Genomic DNA, 19,012 nt, shown 5'->3' on the forward strand with positions numbered 1-19,012 from the left:
TAAAAAAATAAATAAAAAGTGGTTTTTCACAAGTCCTAGGTCTTCCACTGTTTCAAGTTCAACTCAGCCTGTGCCAGCACTGGCTAGAGACTGAGGACTCGCAGCCCCCAAACTTCCAGTCAATGCATTTACAAGCCGTGGGAGCTCTAAGGTAAGCTTTTATTTAATACAGATTTCCTTTATATTATGGGTTAAACACTTCACTAAATTATTGAATTGTCTTTACCTCGAGTGAGTTTCTGATGAAAGAAAATTACAAAATATTTTTTTATAGAGTAAAACTCACCTGTCTCACAACAGTCCAGGCCAGCTTACATCACCCATTATTAGATAAACAAACCAGTCACGGTAAATTCTGTTTTAGGGTGAAAGAGAGCTAATTCCAAGATCAAAAAGAGATAGGCCGTAGTGCTTGGTTACTTTATGTTAGTTTTCCATTCACGGGGGGAGAAATTATGGTTCATCTGTAAAAAGCACTATGGGGGACATGAGAAGATGCTAGCCATTGAAAAAGAGAACTCATTTACATTAAAGGATACACACAGACATGCAAATGCATAGAAAGGAAAAGGGTGGCAAAAAGAGAAAAACTGTTGCAAGTCATTACCTCTGGGGAAGGGACTTAAAAAACTGTCATTCTCTTCCATTTCTTTAGAAGTGCTTGAATCTTCTTCAGGGACAAGTCTTTTTTTTTTTTTTTTAAAAGATGACCGGTAAGGGGATCTTAACCCTTGACTTGGTGTTGTCAGCACCACGCTCAGCCAGTGAGCCAATCGGCCATCCCTATATAGGGATCCAAACCCGTGGCCTTGGTGTTACCAGCACCGCACTCTCCCAAGTGAGCCACGGGCTGGGCCACGGGCTGGCCCACGGGGACAAGTCTTTATGTTATGAGGCTCAGGTCTGGCTGGCTGCCCCCTTTCAAAAACAAACTCAAGCCACAAAAAATGTTTACATTGCGTCATGACAAAATAAAAAAACAAAACCATAAAAAACAAAAACAAACACAAAAGTCAAATGTTGGTGAAAATGGAAGTCAGCTGTTATGCAGGAATATCAGTGACCTGAGGGGGGATGTTTGGCTAACCCACCTCGCTGGTACCCCTGAAGTTGAGACTGGCCAGACTAAAGCCGTCTCAGAGACTCAGTTTTACTGAGGGGTTTTTAAAGAGGAGGTTGAGGGAATGGAATGTGGGAAATGAAAAGCAGGAGGGAGGGGACGTGAGCCTGGGGGCTCTGTGCAAGGGGCCAGGTGCAAGGTGTCGTCCTTGCTGTTATCTCAGGGTCCTGCTGGAGAGTGGAGTCAGCAGAGCTTTACTGATGTCTTCTTTGGTTTCCCAGTGTCTGGATAGTACGTGTAATTCTGCAAGTTTGCAGCTTCAGGCTGGCTAGAAAACAACTTTACATTTATGTAAATAACATCATCTTGCCCCATAACCAAGGTTCAAAATATCAAATAACCATGGGAAAAAAGGGAACTCAGAGAAATGCATGCCAAGAAAAAACTGTGTGCTTTTAAAATTTGCCTATAGCCTGTGCAGTTTTAGGTCCCAATATGGCTTCATTCCTGCTCACTCCAAAAACTATCTATTAATTATGTGATGAAATTAAGGTAACATTTTAATTGCTTGGGATAATTTTTGGCAGCTGGCCAGGATGGGGATCTGAACCCATGACCTTATTGTTATAAGACTGTGCTCAAACCAACCAAACTTACCAGCCAGCCCCTGGTAAGTTTTTTTTAAAAGAAAAGTCTGTACAGAATTCAGCAGTTAATAAAATTATATTTGCCTTTCAGAGCTGATATGAAGATGGACTCATTCACTCATTCACTTTTATTCATTCAAGTCACTAATTGTGAAGTTCATAGGTTCCATGCATAAGGGCTTTAGCAATGACCGAGACAGATGCAGTCCCTGGCTGGACGGTGCTCACATCCTAACAGGAAAGACTGGTGATAAACAGCTACACAACAGCTAACTACACAAGGTGATGAGTTTGGTGAAGGTGCTGTAACAGAGAGCAGGAGACACACTTACACAGAATGGCCAGCCAAAGCCTCTTTAGCAGGTCAAGTTTAGGCTGAAGCCTCAAAGGTAAGAAAGAACCAAGTGTGCTTGAAGAACACTCTGGGAAAGGAAGGAACAGACTCAGGGAGAGAGCTCCACACATTCTGGAGAAAAGAAGAAACTTCCCAATTTTGCATAACTATGAACAAACAGATTTTTTTTTTTTAAAGATGACCAGTAAGGGGGATCTTAACCCTTGACTTGGTGTTGTCAGCACCACGCTCTCCCAAGTGAGCTAACCAGCTATCCCTACATAGGGATCTGAACCCGTGGCCTTGGTGTTATCAGCACAACACTCTCCCAAGTGAGCCATGGGCCAGCCCTGAACAAACAGATTCTGAGCGATCAACCTGTGGGACTGGGCCAGGCTGGGTGAATTCCTAAGGCACCAGAACAGTAGGACACTGGGAGAAGCTTACCCTGCCTTCAAACCCTACAGATGTTATTGGAGATGTTTCTTAGGAGGCCCCAAGGCCATGTTCAGCTGCCCACAGGGCCAGTCTGACCCTGATGCGGTCAATTTGGAAAATGAAAAAAATTACTCAGAATCTCCAAAAAGTATATTTGAAATATCTTTTCTGGCTGACTCCATGACGGCTTGCTGTCCTTCCCAGGCCAATTTCCAAACTGCCTTTCCTTCCGATGTGAGATGTTTTTCCCTTTCCTACTTTCTGGTGTTAAAGCATCATTTACCCTCCCCAAGGGTCCCACTGAAACACCTGCAGGGTTGACTCATGAAAGGAGAGGAGCCAGGGCTTGCTGGCAGAGGCATTGAGGCATGGGAGACAAGGGCATAGTTGCTTTACCTCCCTAGAGCTATCGGAAGCAGGCTGTCTGCTCCACGCTGGGATGCTGGTCTGTTTCTAGCTGCACGTGTAGGTGTAGGAGAGCACAGGTAGAAGGGGCTGTGGGCAGCACGGGTGTCTGGGGCTTCCTCGTTGATGCAGAGCTCATATTAGAAGATCGAGTCAGTGGGAGGGTCTGAAGATCTTGTGCCTAGGGCTACCAAAGGGATAATCCAAGTCAGCTTCTGCTTGACTCACAAAGGCCCAGAGTCATCATGTTCTAATGGAAAACACAACTTTCAACAATATACTTGGCTTCAAACCCCAGGACCTAAAGAATCCTGATATTCACCTTTCAAACTCCTTTTGCTGGCTGGCTCGTGAGTTCAGTTGGTTAAAGTGCAGCCTTATAACACCAAGGTCATGGATTCAGATCCCCTTCCTAGGCACCGGCCAGCTGCCAGAAAAAAAAAAAAAAGTCCTCTTGCCTGTTTCAGAAAGATCAAAAGTAACTGCGTGGATGCCTGGGGAAGGGAGCCGGCCAGCTGCAACAGCGATCCTGGCAATGCCTCCACCGCCTTGACCTCCATGACAGCAGGGTCCTCCGGGTATTCTAGGTCTGAAAAGCCCAGCCCCTGGTGCTGGGCATGGTGCTGGAGGTGCTGCAGGACAGGGAGCAGCACTGCGGCTCATCGGTGAAGGCCACCAAGCTCTGTATCCTGCACGAGTCCCAGACCGTGGATGCCATCACTTCAAGCACCTGCTGAAGCAGGCCCTGGCCACTGGCATGTGCCAAGGCCTCCTCCTCAGGCTGCCAACTCCAAGGCCAAGAGGGCTACCCACAGCTCCAAATTAGTTCCTAAGCACAAGAGGGCTGGATTGCCCACCCCAATGCCCCCAGGAGAGCCAGTGAGGCTAAGCAGAAGGGACCCAAAAAACCAAGTAAGGCAATGAAGGACGCTTCCGACTCGGGCAAGGTGGTAAAAGTAGCCAAGAAGCCGGGAGAGGTGAGGAAAGCTCTTCCCAAGTCAGGCGCAGCCAAGGAGAAGGCCCTCTAGAAAGTTGGCAAGGCCAAGACATCAAGGCAAAGCTGGGCGAGGCTAGGAAGGGTCCCCACAGCCAGACAAGGCCATGCAGGCCCCTTCCAGTGCCAAAAGGCTCAGCAGCAAGTCAAAGGTCAAGGGCAGGAGGAGCAGCCAAGGAGATGCTGAGGCCCCAGGAAAAGCAAAGCTGGCAGTGAATTCAACACCCACGGCCAGCAAAGTCATGAATGCTGCTGCTTCCCCAGCCACAAAGGAGACAGCGGGCCAGGGCCCGGCCCCCAAAGGGGCAGCTGCTGGGGGGTGCTGAGGAGGGGCCAAAATCCAGGGCGGCACCTGCACGCCTGGCCAGGAAGACAGAGGCCCCCAAGGGCCCAAGAAGGCCTGGGCTGCCCACCGAGGCCTTGTCATCCAGGGGGTGCGGCAAGAAGGCCACAGCCGAGAGCTAGAGGCTGGGTGGAGAGAGACTGGGGCTCTGAGTTTTTATTCCCTCAGTACGACATCTATTTATTTAATTGTAACCTATTTATCAACAAAGACTTTTTTGTTCTCTTTTATCCACAAAATAAATAAATGAATAAATCAAATAAATAAAAGTAACCGTGTTGATTAGACAGCTTTTGCTGTGATAATGACCCCCAATTTTAGTGGCTCACAACCCAAGCATTTCTTTCTTTTTTTTTTTTTTTTTTTTTTTTTTAAAGATGACCGGTAAGGAGATCTCAACCCTTGGCTTGGTGTTGTCAGCACCACACTCAGCCAGTGAGCAAACCAGCCATCCCTATATGGGATCCGAACCCGTGGCCTTGGTGTTATCAGCACCGCACTCTACCGAGTGAGCCACGGGCCGGCCCCCAAGCATTTATTTCTCACTTAGCTCTGCAGGTTGGAGCTGGCAGGGCAGGGCTGGGCAGGGCGGGGCAGAGCTGGGCAGGGCTGGGCTGGGCTGGGCTGGGCAGGGCTGGGCTGGGCAGGGCAGGACAGGGCTGGACAGGGCTGGGCTGGACAGGGCTGGGCTGGGCAGGGCTGGGCAGGGCAGGACAGGGCTGGGCTGGGCAGGGCTGGGCAGGGCAGGACAGGGCTGGGCTGGGCAGGGCTGGGCAGGGCAGGGCTGGGCAGGGCTGGGCTGGGCTAGGCAGGGCTGGGCAGGGCTGGACAGGGATGGACAGGTCTGGGCTGGGCAGGGCTAGGCTGGGCAGGGTAGGGCAGAGCTGGACAGGGCTGGGCTGGGCTGGGCAGGGCTGGGCTGGGCAGGGCAGGGCAGAGCTGGGCAGGGCTGGGCTGGGCAGGGTAGGGCTGGGCTGGGCAGGGCTTGGCTGGGCAGGGCAGGACAGGGCTGGGCAGGGCTGGGTAGGGCTGGGCTGGACAGGGCTGGGCTGGGCTGGGCAGGGCTGGGCTGGGCAGGGCAGGGCAGAGCTGGGCAGGGCTGGGCTGGGCAGGGTAGGGCTGGGCTGGGCAGGGCAGGGAAGGGCTGGACAGGGCTGGGCTGGGCTGGGCTGGACAGGGCTGGGCAGGGCTGGGCAGGGCTGCGCTGGTCAGGGCTCTAGTTTCTTCTCATAAGTCCCCATGTGGAAGGAAAGAAGATTGAATATTTCCTTAATGATAATACAACTGCTGCACTAAGGCAGGAACGTTTTAGGTTCCTAACAAGTGCTAGCCTCCAACCCTCCCAGCACCTATGGTAGGATTTAACAGATGAGTGGCCGTGATGCCATGCCAGCTCTGCTGCCAGCCCGATCTCTGAGGGTCACGCCGCTGGCAGTCTCTGTACTGGCGCCAACACCTGTGCTTTCACCCGGTCTCTTTGCCTGGGGCTGTTCCCCATCTCTCAGCTTCCTTGAAAGTTCCAGATCCATTCTTGAGCACCTCAGTCCTGACCCTTGGTCTGACCTTCCTTTGCAGCACCTCATGTCACTCAGCCTTGTGCCCAACACCTGGTGGCGTCCCTCACTTCCCACCTTCACCATAATTCCAACAAGTCCTGGGACCACACAGCTTCATGCCACTTTGGCTCATTCTATCTCTGTCTACCAGGCTCATTGTGACTTTGTAGAGCAAGTACGACATCAGTCACCAGTCTCTTTGCCAGTGAGAAAGCGTATCAAATCTCAACGCTTAGCCCAAGCAACTCAACGAGTAGAAAACATTGTGCATGGTCCCATGGCATGGTTATCTTCAGGTGTGAGCCTGTGCATTTTATTTTTATTTATTTTATTTTATTTTTTTAAAAAAGATGGCCAGTAAGGGGATCTTAACCCTTGACTTGGTGTTGTCAGCACCACAGTCTCCCAAGTGAGCCGCGGGCCGGTCCTAAGCCTGTGCATTTTAATGAGGACTGATTCTGCAGTGACTTCTCAGTGTTATTACTATGGGGGTGGGGGAGGAAGAGAATTTGGGGTGAGGCATAAGAACTGGTTGGCAACCCTTGCTAAAGGGGCTGGGACATAAGAACTAGTTGGCAACCCTTGCTAAAGGGGCTGGGACATAAGAACTAGTTGGCAACCCTTGCTAAAGGGGGTGGGAAAGGTCATAGCAATTGAGGATGAGAGGACTTTGAATATTACCTGTTTCAAGTCCCTTATTTTGCAAATGAGAAAACTGAGAGCCACAGAGAATAACAATCTGTAGCTAATCACGAGCAGAAACTAGGTCTCCCGAACCCCCGTTCAGAACCTTTTCACGGCACCGCAACAGCACGGGAGAAATCAGCAAGCCTCAGCATGTCCTAAATGCCAACACCAGCAAAAAAAGATGGCAACTATGCTAACTTAGTCTTGGAGAGAGGAAATAAAGACCTTAAATAGGGCCCGTGACATGGAAGATGGCTGTTGAAAATGAGCGTCCAGAGGCCATGGGTAGATTGTGCCGCATGGTCACCAGTTGGGTTTTGGGTGTAAACATAGTCCCATCTGTGAATCTCCATCACCTAGACAGGGGCAAGTTTTTCATTTTTCTTTTTTTTTTGGCAGCTGGCCAGTAAAGGGATCTATACCCTTGACCTTGCTGTTACCAATAACCGAGTGAGCTAATGGGCCAGCCCTCAACGGGGGCGATTCTGGGCATCAAGACTTGTGCCGACTCCCAGGGACTGTTCCCTCCCTGCCGAGGATTGCGAGGATCATGGGTGACGATGATGCTTTCCGTGTCCAAGGAGCCAAGGGCTTGGCGAGTGTGTGATCGTCACAGTCCTCTTGTAAGGGAGGGGATATGTCATCATTAGGAGTAGCTGATGGCATGCTTTGTGACAAGGGATCACAATCCACAACAGGCAATAACACTTGACTCCTAGACTTGCAGTCTCATTATTAAATAATTATCATTAGCATGCAATTCTCTGAAAAGTGCATTACCAGTACCTTATAGTGGAGTGAGCTGCCTCCCACATGGAATTATCTGAGTGGAGTCGTGGGGTCTAGAAGCCCTCCCCTAGGAAGAAGTGAGCTTAAATGACCCTAACTCAGCAGCTGAGCTGGAACAGAAAGTCACAGTCTTGGTTCTTTTGAACTGGTAAACAGTGTCTTGTTTAATCATCAAAGCTATCCCGTAGGATGGCTTCTGTTTCATTCATTTTCAAATGAAGAATCCAAGCATCAAAGAGGTACATAACTTGTTACTTAAGCAAGGTTAGAACTCAAGACTGTCTGATTCCAAAATCCTGTGTCACATACCTGGAGGAACAAAAGGAAGGTTGTTTGTTTTAGGGTGGGGCAGGGAAAAGATTATAGACCGAGGGGAGCAAGCTCTCCATTACCTTTATTTCCTTCGTCCCCCCAACTACCTCCTGTATTTACTCCTCTGGTATTCTGACACCCTGACTCCAACAACCCTTTGCCCCAGTGGAACTGAAGTACATTGACCCAAACACCTCTTCAGTCTCTCCTGCCACATGGTCCTTCCTTCCCAGCATGCACCACAATCAACCTTCCTGACCGTCCCTTACTTGTGTTGGAGTGAGCAGAACGGAAACCACATGGGGGCCTAAAATCTCATGGGCTCTAAAAGATTTTTATTTTATTTATTTATTTATTCGTTGGTTCGTTCATTCATTCATTCATTCATTCATTTTAAAAAGATGAGGCCGGCCCGTGGCTCACTCGGGAGAGTGCGGTGCTGAGAACACCAAGGCCCCGGGTTCGGATCCCATATAGGGATGGCCGGTTGCTCACTGGCTGAGCGTGGTGCTCACAACACCAAGTAAAGGGTTAAGATCCCCTTACCGGTCATCTTTAAAAAAAAAAAAAATAAAAGACACAGTGTTTTTTTTTTTTTTTCTTAGCATTTCTCTCAATTTCCTCTTTTCTCATGGTTATTTGATAATTTTGGACCTTGGTTATGGGGCAAGATGACATTATTTACATGAATGTAAAGTTGTTTTCCAGTCAGCCTGGGTTGCAGACTTGCCGCCAGACATATACTATCCAGATCCTGAGAAACCAAGGAAGATGTCCATACAGCTATGCTGATTCCACCCCAGATCAGGACCCTGAGATAACAGCAAGGACGGGAACAGAAATTGAATGGAGCCTTGGGGACACCTTGCACCTGGCCCCTCACACGGAGCCCCCATGGCTCACCTCTCCCTCCCTTGCGCTTTCCATTTCCAGTGTTTTATTCCCTCAGCCCCACTCCAAACATCCCTCAGTAAACCTGAGTCTTAGAGATGGCTTTAATCTCCTGCAGGTTTACCAGAGAGATGGGTGAGCCTAGCATCTCTCCTCAGGTCCCCTGTATTCCTGATTAAGAGCTGACTTGCATCTTCACCAACATTTGACTTTGGGGTTGTTTGTTTTTATTTGGGGGCAAGTAGCAGGACCTGAGTTCTGTAACAAGATTTTGGCAAGCCTAACCCAGGAGCTGAGTGCCCGGGGAACAGAGTCTGACAAGTGAAGCCAGGGTTTTTGTTTGGGGCAGGCAGCTGGACTGGGGCCGGGTATCTCTTGCCCCGTGTCCTCCTCATCTCTCTGGTTTCGTCTTGCTTAGCAACATTCACACAGGTGACCGTGGCTGGAGGAAAACATACACCCTCTCCTGACAGCGAGTTGCATGCAGGTCATTCCCACTGGCCAGCAGTCACCCCACTTCTGTCGTCTCTTCACTGTTCCAGGTGACTGCCACACACGGTCCCTTCTTTCCCATCCTCACTTCTAGCTGAAGACCTTGCTCCTATTCCACCGAGATGAAATTTAACCACATGGATGGTGTTTGTGACCTTGATAAGAGGAGTTTCCATGGACTAGTGGGGATAAAGATGGATTAGGGTGGGTTTGAGAGAGAATGTGCCCAGAGGAATTGGAGATGATGTGTAAGAGACAAATCTTTCCTAGAGTTTTGTGGCAAAGGAGCCAAGGAAATGAGCAAGATGGAGGGAAAATGGAGGGTCAGGATAATTCCTGTAGGTGCTGGTTATACTGCAGTGCACACTCCCCATGCAGAGAAACACCCTCCAACCCACAGAGTCCTCGTGCTTGGCCCTCCCCAACCCTCACCACTGAGATCCTGAATGAGGAGGCAGGAGTTAGAAGGAGAAGTCTCCAGAAATAAGAAGGGATTTCCTTTCCAACCGAGAGCAACGCTCCAGCTCCACCCACTCCTTCACTGAAGAGGGTCTCCACAGACAGACTCCGGGGTATCCTGGGGGCATTATTCAGGATAACCTGGAGTCTGAAACAATCCCCACCCCTTGACCTCTGTGTTCCCTTAGCCTGCAGGAGGCATCGTCCCTCTGGGCTGACTCAAACTCAAAGCCAGGTGTGGCTTGGATTTTTGCTTGGTTTTAGTGGAGGAGTAATTAAAATAAGACTTAGTCACCACCAGCAGATTTACTTTGCTATTCCACCCCAGGGATGAATCAGGATTCAGAAGTGACCATGACATTTAAAGCAGCTCCAACTTCATTCTGCTGCCCCTCAACCCTTTTGGGAGAAGGGTTGGGGTGGGGAAAGGCAGACTGCATGCAGACCTTTCCTACTGTGACCCTAGGGCTCATGCCCAGAGGGCACCACGCACCCCTCCACACACAGTGCAATCGTTATTGCAAGTGGGGGATTCTTGTTTTAAGCATTTTGAACAATCGATCTGCTTCCTGATCAATTGTGGGGTTGCCTTTCATGTTTGGCCCACTCAACAGGTTCTGGGGAACACTGAATGACCTAGAACAAGGGAGGGGCTCAGCAGTCAACTTCTAGAGGATGCTCCTGTTATTTATTGATTCAAGGATATTGCAGAGAGGTCTTAAGGGTGAGACAGAGTCTTTGACTAATTGGTTAATCTCTCTGCACCTTAGCTTCCTGACTGTAGAGTAGGGATGGACCCTTGTCTTCCCACCTCCCAGTGGTTTTGAGGCTCAGATAAGGTACTAGTGAGAGCCCTCCCAAACGGTCATGGTGAAGAGATGTAACTTGCCCGTTCCACCATGATGGGGACAGGAATTGAATGGAGTTTGAAGACTTCAGTGAGTGGTGCCAGTGCAAAGTGGGTTTCCTCACTAAAGCAACATTCCTCAGCATGTGGTCCAGTGTAGCAAAACCACTTGATGTGCTTAAACTTAGGGAGTCCAGGGCCACTCCCCCTGAATGAGCTTCCCGCAGCCTGCAGAGCCAGCCCCTGCCAGGGCGGTGGGTGCAGCTGGCATGTGGACTTCTGCTGGCTTTCCTGGCGAGGATGAGGAATTGGGTCCATCTGTGTGCATTTACTTTATGCTTTATCCAACAGTCATTAACTGCAGGTTAGAAGCTCATAAAGTTTTTGTTTTAGGGCAAATATTGTTACCGGGCCCAAGAGTGGCTGCCTGTGCCCTTTCAAAACAAAACCACCCAGAAGTCAAATGTTGGTGAAAATGGAAGTCGGATTTATTCAGGAATACTGGTCTCTCCGGTAACCCATCTCTCTGGCAAACCTGAAGGGGGACGGCCAGGCCAAAGCCATCTCCTCTCTTCCTACATACTTGCATAATCAAAGATCATTCTGTTTTAGGCTGGGTTTATCACTTTAACTTTAAAAACCTATAGCAGGGACAAATATAATCCTGTTTGACCAGTAAACCCAGGCAAATTTTTGCTGATAATTCTGAAAATGTTGGAGTGAGCAGGACTGAAGCCATGTTGGGACCTAAAGCAACATGGGCTCTGAAAGATTTTTAAAGGATTTAAAAGATTTTTTCTGGGCCGGCCCGTGGCTCACTCGGGAGAGAGCGGTGCTGATAACACCAAGGCCACAGGTTCGGATCCTATATAAGGATGGCCGGTTGGCTCACTGGCTGAGCGTGGTGCTGACCACACCAAGCCAAGGGTTGAGATCCCCTTACTGGTCATCTTTAAAAAAATAAATAAATAAATAAAAGATTTTTTTCTTGGCATGTATTTCTCTGAGTTCCCTCTTTTCCCATGGTTGCATGATATTTTGAAACTTGGTTATGGGGCAAGATGACATTATTTATGTGAATGTAAAGTTGTTTTCCAGCCAGCCTGAAGCTGCAGACTTGCACATACTACTCAGACCCTGAGATAACAGCAAGGACAGGAGCAGAAACTAGATGGGGTCTTGGTGAGACTTTGCACCCGGCCCCTTGCACCTGCCCCTCCCTCCTGCTTTCCATTTCCCACATTCCATTCCCTCAACCCCTCTTTTAAAACCCCTCAGTAAAGCTGAGTCTTGGAGATGTCTTTAGTCTGGCCAGTCACCTTCAGGTTTACCAGGGAGATGGGTGAGCCTAACATCTGTCCTCAGGTCACTGGTATTCCTGAATAAAAGCTGACTTCCATTTTCACCAGAGTTTGACTTTTGGGTTGTTTTTTGGAAAGGGGGTAGGCATCGGACCTGTGCCTGGTATCAGTATCTCTGGATAAAATGTGCTGAACAGGGTGATTGATTATGGAGATCAACACACATTTTTGTAATTTTTTTTTTTTCTAAAAGATGACCGGTAAGGGGATCTTAACCCTTGACTTGGTGTGGTCAGCACCACGCTCACCCAATGAGCGAACCGGCCATCCGTATATGGGATCCGAACCCGGGGCCTTGGTGTTATCAGCACCGCACTCTCCCGAGTGAGCCACGGGCCAGCCCCAACATTTTTGTTATTTTTTGTCTGCTTTTTTTGATTAGTGTATTAATTTTGTTAATTATGAAGTGACATATCTCAGCCTCTGGCTGTGCTAATGGTAAGATATATACCTCTGAACTATTTTATTTTATTGTTTTGGGCAGTTGGCTGGTACTGGGACCCAAACCCTCAATCTCAGTGTTATAACACCACACTCTAACCAACTGATCTAACTGGCCAGCCCTGAACTATTTTATTCTGATTCATTAATCAACCAAATATCTGTTCTGTGTATGCCCTTTACACTTCTCTGTGTCGCAACAGCAGAGAGCCTAATTTGGAGGTCCAGAAAGGCTTCCTGGAGAAAGTGACATCTAACATGGCCCTAAAAAATGAGTAGGAGGTGGCCAGGTAAAGATGAGCCAGCCTGGTAACTCAGTTGGTAAGAGTGTGGTGTTGGTAACACCACGGTCAAGGGTTCAGATCTGCTGCAGGCAAGCCACACACACACACACACACACACCCAAAAAAGGAAAGGAAGAGTGTTCTAGTTAATTAGAGGAAACAACATAACATATTGGAAAAACCAAAATGCAGTTAGCCTGCAGGAACACAGAGGGACCCATGGGTGAGGGCAGGTAGGAAATGGTGAGAGAAGAGGCTGGAAAGATGGGCTGGGATCTTGGTCAGGTTAAGATGATTGGACTTTATCTTTTTTTTCTTTTGTACTTTATTTTATTTAAATGTTATAATTTGTTTTTTTTTTTTTTTTTTTTTGGTGGCTGGCCGGCATGGGGATCCAAACGCTTAACCCTGGTGTCACAGAGACGTGTTACAATCAACTGCACTAACTGGCCAGGCTGTACTTTATCTTAAGTGCATTAAGCATTTTAAGGAGGAAAGTTCCATGATCAGATTTTCATTTTAGAAAGATTACTTTTAAGGTGTGCCTGAAAATGTTAAAGGAAGAGAGTGAGATGATCAGATATTCCTTTTAGAAACAATCCCTGGTCTAGCAGGAGCTGAAAGAAGTCCGCAGGTAAGGAGGGTCCCACTGCAGGGTTTTAAGCAGGAGAGGGACAAGATGAGATATGCATTTTTAAAGGATCACTCTTGTAGAAAGAGCTTAAAAGGTAGATGATAAGCAACTGGGGAGCCAGAGGAAATTCAGACTCTTTGGAGGTGTGAGTCACGGCCCCCACCATGTCCCCCATCCGATTCATTTGCCAGCACTGCAGCCAGCCCTTGAAAGTGAGACAGTCCCTGGAGACTCTGGGCCACCCTGCAGCCGGGACAGTTGCCCCAGCACAGGGGGGGCCAGGGGACACCCAAGAGGATGGTGCTACCTGCAGGGAGGAGATGGATATCCAAAACCTACAGGCCGGTGCCTCTGGTGGACCCCTTGCTGATGGCAGCAGGATATCCAGAGTTGGTGCAGACAACTTCATCCTGCTTGGGGCGATTGGCTCCTTGAGAATTTTCAGCAGCATCCATAAGGCTGCCGGGGAGATTTTTGACATCCTCTCTGGCCAGAGAGATGTGGATCATCCCCTGTGCGAGGAGTGCACCGACACACTTTTGGAGCAGCTGGATGCCCAGCTCGCTGCCACAGAGCTTGAGAGCCAGGAATACGGGCGCTGTCTGGACACCAACGAGCAGGTGGGGCAGGAGGCGCTGCAGACGGAGCTGGGGCACCTGCAGCAGGAGGAGGCGCGGCTGGCCCGGGAGCTGCAGGACGTGGACGCGAACCTTGCAAGGGCGGCCGCGGAGCTGGAGGCAGCCCAGGCTGAGACTGCAGAGCTGCAGCAGTGGGAGCGGCAGGTCCAGAGGGACTTCATGGCACTGGAGTGGCAACAGCTGGGACTGCAGGATGAGCTGAGGAGCATGGAGAACCAGCTGCGCCACGCCCGTGACCAGCTGCACCAGCTGAAGGAAACTGACGTCTTCAATGCCACGTTTAAGATCTGGGAGGAGGGCCCCTTGGGCGTCATCAATAACTTCAGACTGGGCTGCCTCCCCACTGTCCCCGTGAGCTGGAATGAGATTAATGCTGCGTGGGGACAGACGGCGTTGCTGCTGCTCTCCCTGGCCAATGCGATCGGGCTGCAGTTTCAGAGGTACAGGCTGGTCCCCTGCGGAAACCACTCCTATCTGAGGTCCTTAACAGGTGGCTCCACTGAGCTGCCCCTGTTCTGTTGTTGGGGGCGGGCTGTGTTCTCGGGTGACAGATTTGACCGTGCCATGCAGGCCTTCCTGGACTGCATGCAGCAGTTCAAAGAAGAGGCTGGGAAGGGCGAGCAAGGCCTCTCCATGCCCTACAAGATCCACGTGGGCAAAGGCCTGCTGGAGGACGCCGGGGGCAGCAGGGAATGCTACTCCATCACCACCCTTCTGAACACGGAGGAGCGGTGGACCAAGGCGCTCAGACTCATGCTGCTCAACCTGAAGTGGAGCCTCACTTGGGTCTCCTCAAAGTACCATCCAGCATAACTTTCTTGTTGGCCAGTTAGCTCAGCGGTTAGAGCCCACCTTGTAACACCAAGGTCAAGGGTTCAGATCCTCACATCAGCCAGCTGCCAAAAGCAAACAAACAAACAAACAAATAACTTTCTTTATTGTAAAAATACTATCAGATGGTAATCTGAGTACAATTATGTTTATAATTCAAAAGACGAATGACCACACCAGGTATTAATTTAAAATCAAAATAAACTATTGCCCAGAGCAAACCAAAAGTCACGGCTGTCTTTTCCAATGCACGTTTGTCTTCCCTTCTGTGTACTTTCTTCTCCCCTTCTCTTCTACCCAGACAAACATTCAAAATGACAGGGTAAATTTACAAAAGGACAAGATTACTCCTACATAAAGGGATACAGAGGGCAAGACCTAAGGCTGGGGTTAAGGGGGGCAGGGTAAGGAGAAAGGTGGAGGTTCTCAGTACTTTGGTGAGAAAAGGATTAGAGGCCACTGATGTATGCAGTGGAACTTTGGGGCAGGGGTTAGGGGAGAGTATTCGAGGATTAAGTTTTGGTTCCTTTGTATAGTGTGAGCCTCTCCTTTTACTCCCTAAGAAACTTCCAATAAATTTGTACACATTCTTTCATGATTTAAAGTGAGAAGTATGTCTTATCGGGCTGTGTCATTATGTTGAGATTAATTCTTTTTTTTTTTTTTTTTTTTAAAAGATGACCGGTAAGGGGATCTCAACCCTTGACTTGGTGTTGTCAGCACCACGCTCAGCCAGTGAGCGAACCGGCCATCCATATATGGGATCCGAACCCGTGGCCTTGGTGTTATCAGCACCGCACTCTCCCGAGTGAGCCACGGGCCAGCCCTGTTGAGATTAATTCTGAGGTGAGAGGTTGGGGTGGCCAAAGACTAACGGGTGACATCGGCTGATAGATCAATCAAGGGGTCATGGAAAGCTGAAGATTGAAAAGGAGCCAACCAGACGCATTTTTTAAAATGCCAGTTGTATGGGCCGGCCCGTGGCTCACTCGGGAGAGTGCGGTGCTGATAACACCCAGGCCATGGGTTCGGATCCCATATAGGGATGGCCGGTTGGCTCACTTGGGAGAGCATGGTGCTGACAACACCATGCCAAGGGTTAAGATCCCCTTATTGGTCATCTTTAAAAACAAAAACCAAAAACCAAAACACTGACCAGCCACAAAAAAAAAAAAAAAAAAAAGAATAGGAAAGTGATTAATTTGTCACTGACTTGGCTAGAATAGAAAATTCCAATAGCAGATTGGTTAAATGGATTAAGGTCTAACTGAGCATGTGATGGAAAACCACTTAGGTATTAAGATCTTGTAGGAGAATAATCACGTAATACTTAATGACAACGCTTAGAATATACTAAGTAAAAAAGATTATATTATTATAAAACACGTAATTTAAAAACTCAAAAAAGTTGGTTGTTTTTCTTTTTGTTTTGGCAGCTGGCAGGTCAGGGGATCCAAACCCTTAATCTTGGTGTTAGCAACACCATGGTCTAACTAACTGAGCTAACTAGCCAGCCCCAGAAAAGTATTTAAAGAGAAAATATTTCCAAGGATTAAGTATTCTTTAAATATGTGAAATTATTTCCATGAAAATTTTGTATTTAAACAAAGTAAAATTTTCCACCTGACATTAGGAAAGAGACAGGATACTGGTTACCAGCAATTCTAGTTAACTGTGCAAAAAAAAAGGTATAAGGATTAGAAGGGATAAAATAAAATTATACGTATATGAGATAATCATGACATCCAAAAAAATCAACAGAAAAATAATTAGAATTAATAAACAAATTAAGAAAATCTTTGGCTACAAAATCAATACAAAAAACAAATGAATTTCTCTATATAAGCAACAATTATAAAAATAAATTTAAAATAGGTTAAATGATTAAATAACAAGAGTAATCTGACAAAAAGCCCTTTGCACAGAAAATTATGTTATCAATTGCCTCTAGAATAGGGGTTGACAAGTTTTTTCTGGAAAAGGCCAAATAGTAAATGTTTTAGGATTTTTGGTCTATGTGGTTTCTGTTGCCCTTATAGTGTAAAAAGCAGCCAGAGAAAACATGTAAATGAAATGGGCGAGGCTGTGTTCTAAGGAAACTGTATTTACCAGGACAAGCAGGAGGCTGGATCTGATCCATGGCTCTAAATGACAGATTCTAACAAGTCACGGGCTAAGAAAAACGTCATCTAGGGGGCTGGCTGATTAGCTCAGCTGGTTAGAGCACAGCCTTGTAACACCAAGGTCATGGGTTCAGATCCTTGTACTGGCCAGCTGCAAAAAGAAAGAAAAGTGCCATCTAAAAAATGTAGAAAGAAAAATATAATCAGGAAATAGCTATTTTGTAAGCCCTGATGAAATCATCGACTCAGATATGGATAAATGAATCTGCTGAAAGAGGGTTCTGGGAAGCAGATACTTGCATAGCACCAAAGTACCCCATAGACAAATGTCTGGCTCACTGACGTTCCTTTAAAATGAAGAAGTTTGCTGTCAACTTTAACCAGGTTATCAAACCTAACATCACTAAAAAATAAAAAGTTTTATTTAATCTTTCTAAGCCTTTAGACCTATTTTCCAGTCTATTGGAACAAGTGTCTATTGGAACAAGTTAAATGCCATCACGAAAAAATAATCAGATTAATCCAGAATATAAGATTTTCTGTAAGACAACTGACCTAGTTTTCAAAAAGTCAATTTTTTTAAAAAAGTAGGAGGAAAGTGTAGTGGATTGAATTATCCCCACAAAACTCACTGAAGCCTGAATTGTGTCCCCCAAGTTTTATGTATTAGAAACTTAGCCCCACTGTGACTGCTAAGAGGGTGGGAAATCCTATCATGGTCATTGAAAGGTAGAGCCTTAAAGAGGTGATTGGATTGTGGGACCATGCAGTAGTGAATGGATTAATAATGGTGGTTCTGAGGGCTTTAAAATGAGAGGAGAGTCTGTCTCTCTGCTCTCTCTGCTTCCACCATCTTGCAATGTGAGACCCCTGGGTCACTGTTGCCACCACCAGATGGACTTTGGACTTCCCAGCCTCAGAAACTATAAGCAATAAATTTTGTTTTCTTTATAAATCACCCAGTTTCAGGCCGGCCCATGGCTCACTTGGGAGAGTGTGGCGTTGACAACACCAAGTCAAGAGTTAACATCCCCTTACCAGTCTAAAAAACAAAAAACAGATCATAATATTTGTAACTTTCAGGAAGGCAAAGGATTGTGATCATTATAAAGGTTTAAAATACATTATAGAAAGCTAAAAAGAGAATACTATGATTTAAATAAGCATATGATGGAATCATTTCTAAGCTCTTGTTAACATTTTAACACTGAATAAAAAAAAAAAAAATACAAGCAGCCAAAGGGTGTTTGGCTCCCTCTTATAGAAAGGAATGAAGCTCTGGTCACAGTTTGCTGTTGGCTGGTTCTATTTTCAGCAATAACTGCACCAAATCCTTTCTCCTCAGTGGTCACTTTTCCAGCCTACTTTTTGCTTTACCAGAGTCGAATTTCCTACTGCCACCTCAAGTTTCCTCTTCTTATTTATTCATTCAAGGGGCTGGTCAGTTAGCCCACTTGGTAGAGCACGGTGCTGGTAACACCAAGGTCAAGGGTTCAGATCCCCTCCTCACCAGCCACCAAAAATATATACATATACAATGAGGCATGGATATGGTGCATGCCTTTACGGACCTTCCATTCTGGGGCAGGTGAAGGCAAAGCATTTAAAATTGTGATGAGGTCGAGAAAGAAAATAAATGCAACAAACGTGGGATGGGGCATGAAGGGGAGAATAGGTCCTATTTTTGTAACTTTTTGCTATGGAGTGTTTCGAACATACACAGAAGTTCATAGAAGGGTAATACATGGTACACCTCATACAGCTCATACCAGCATCCAGGTTCAATGGTCTTCAACAAATGGCTAATCTTGTACTGTCCACACCCGACTTGTTCACTCCTTCCCAATTACACTGAAGGAAATCCAAGACGTGATATCATCTCATCCATAAATTTTTTTTTTTTGGTGGCTGGCCAGTAAAGGGATCTGAGCCCTTGATGCTGATGTTACAACCCCACACTCTAACCAATTGAACTAACTGGCCAGCCCCCATAAATATTTTATTTTTAAATTATTTTATTTTATTTTATTTTATTTTAATTTTACCAACTGTCTTGTAGTTCTTTCCCATCAATCTAACAAATAGTCCTATGAATAAAGCAAAACCACAGAGTTACCGTACGAGGTTCTTCCAACAGTGCAAAAATATTTTAGTATGTATACTTCAAAACATAGCCACAAAACCATTATCACACCTAAAGAAAAAAAAAAAATTTTTTTCAAAAGATGACTGGTAAGGGGATCTTAATCCTTGACTTGGTGTTGTCAGCACCACGCTCTCCCGAGTCACGGGCCGGCCCTGAACCTCCTTTTTTTTTTAGTGGAATTATAAAATTATTTATTTTTTCATTGTACATGTTTATGAGGTACAGTTTGTCATTTCAATACATGAATACATTGTATAGTGATCCAATCAGAACAGTTAGCCTATCTATCACCTAAACATT

The 19,012-nt window shown here is 46.9% G+C and overlaps 1 protein-coding gene and 1 pseudogene across 1 annotated transcript; both read left to right on the forward strand.

The window, feature by feature from the left end:
- The first annotated feature begins 2,659 nt into the window (after positions 1-2,659).
- LOC134366497 (histone H1.8-like) lies at positions 2,660-4,343 on the forward strand (annotated as a pseudogene).
- Positions 4,344-13,138: 8,795 nt separating this feature from the next.
- Positions 13,139-14,425, forward strand: BECN2 (beclin 2). The gene has a single exon (XM_063082890.1). The coding sequence runs from the start codon at positions 13,139-13,141 to the stop codon at positions 14,423-14,425; it is 1,287 nt and encodes a 428-aa protein (XP_062938960.1).
- Positions 14,426-19,012: the final 4,587 nt, after the last annotated feature.

The sequence above is a fragment of the Cynocephalus volans genome, chromosome 18 (genome assembly GCF_027409185.1).
Source record: "Cynocephalus volans isolate mCynVol1 chromosome 18, mCynVol1.pri, whole genome shotgun sequence".
In the NCBI taxonomy this organism is placed as follows: domain Eukaryota; kingdom Metazoa; phylum Chordata; class Mammalia; order Dermoptera; family Cynocephalidae; genus Cynocephalus; species Cynocephalus volans.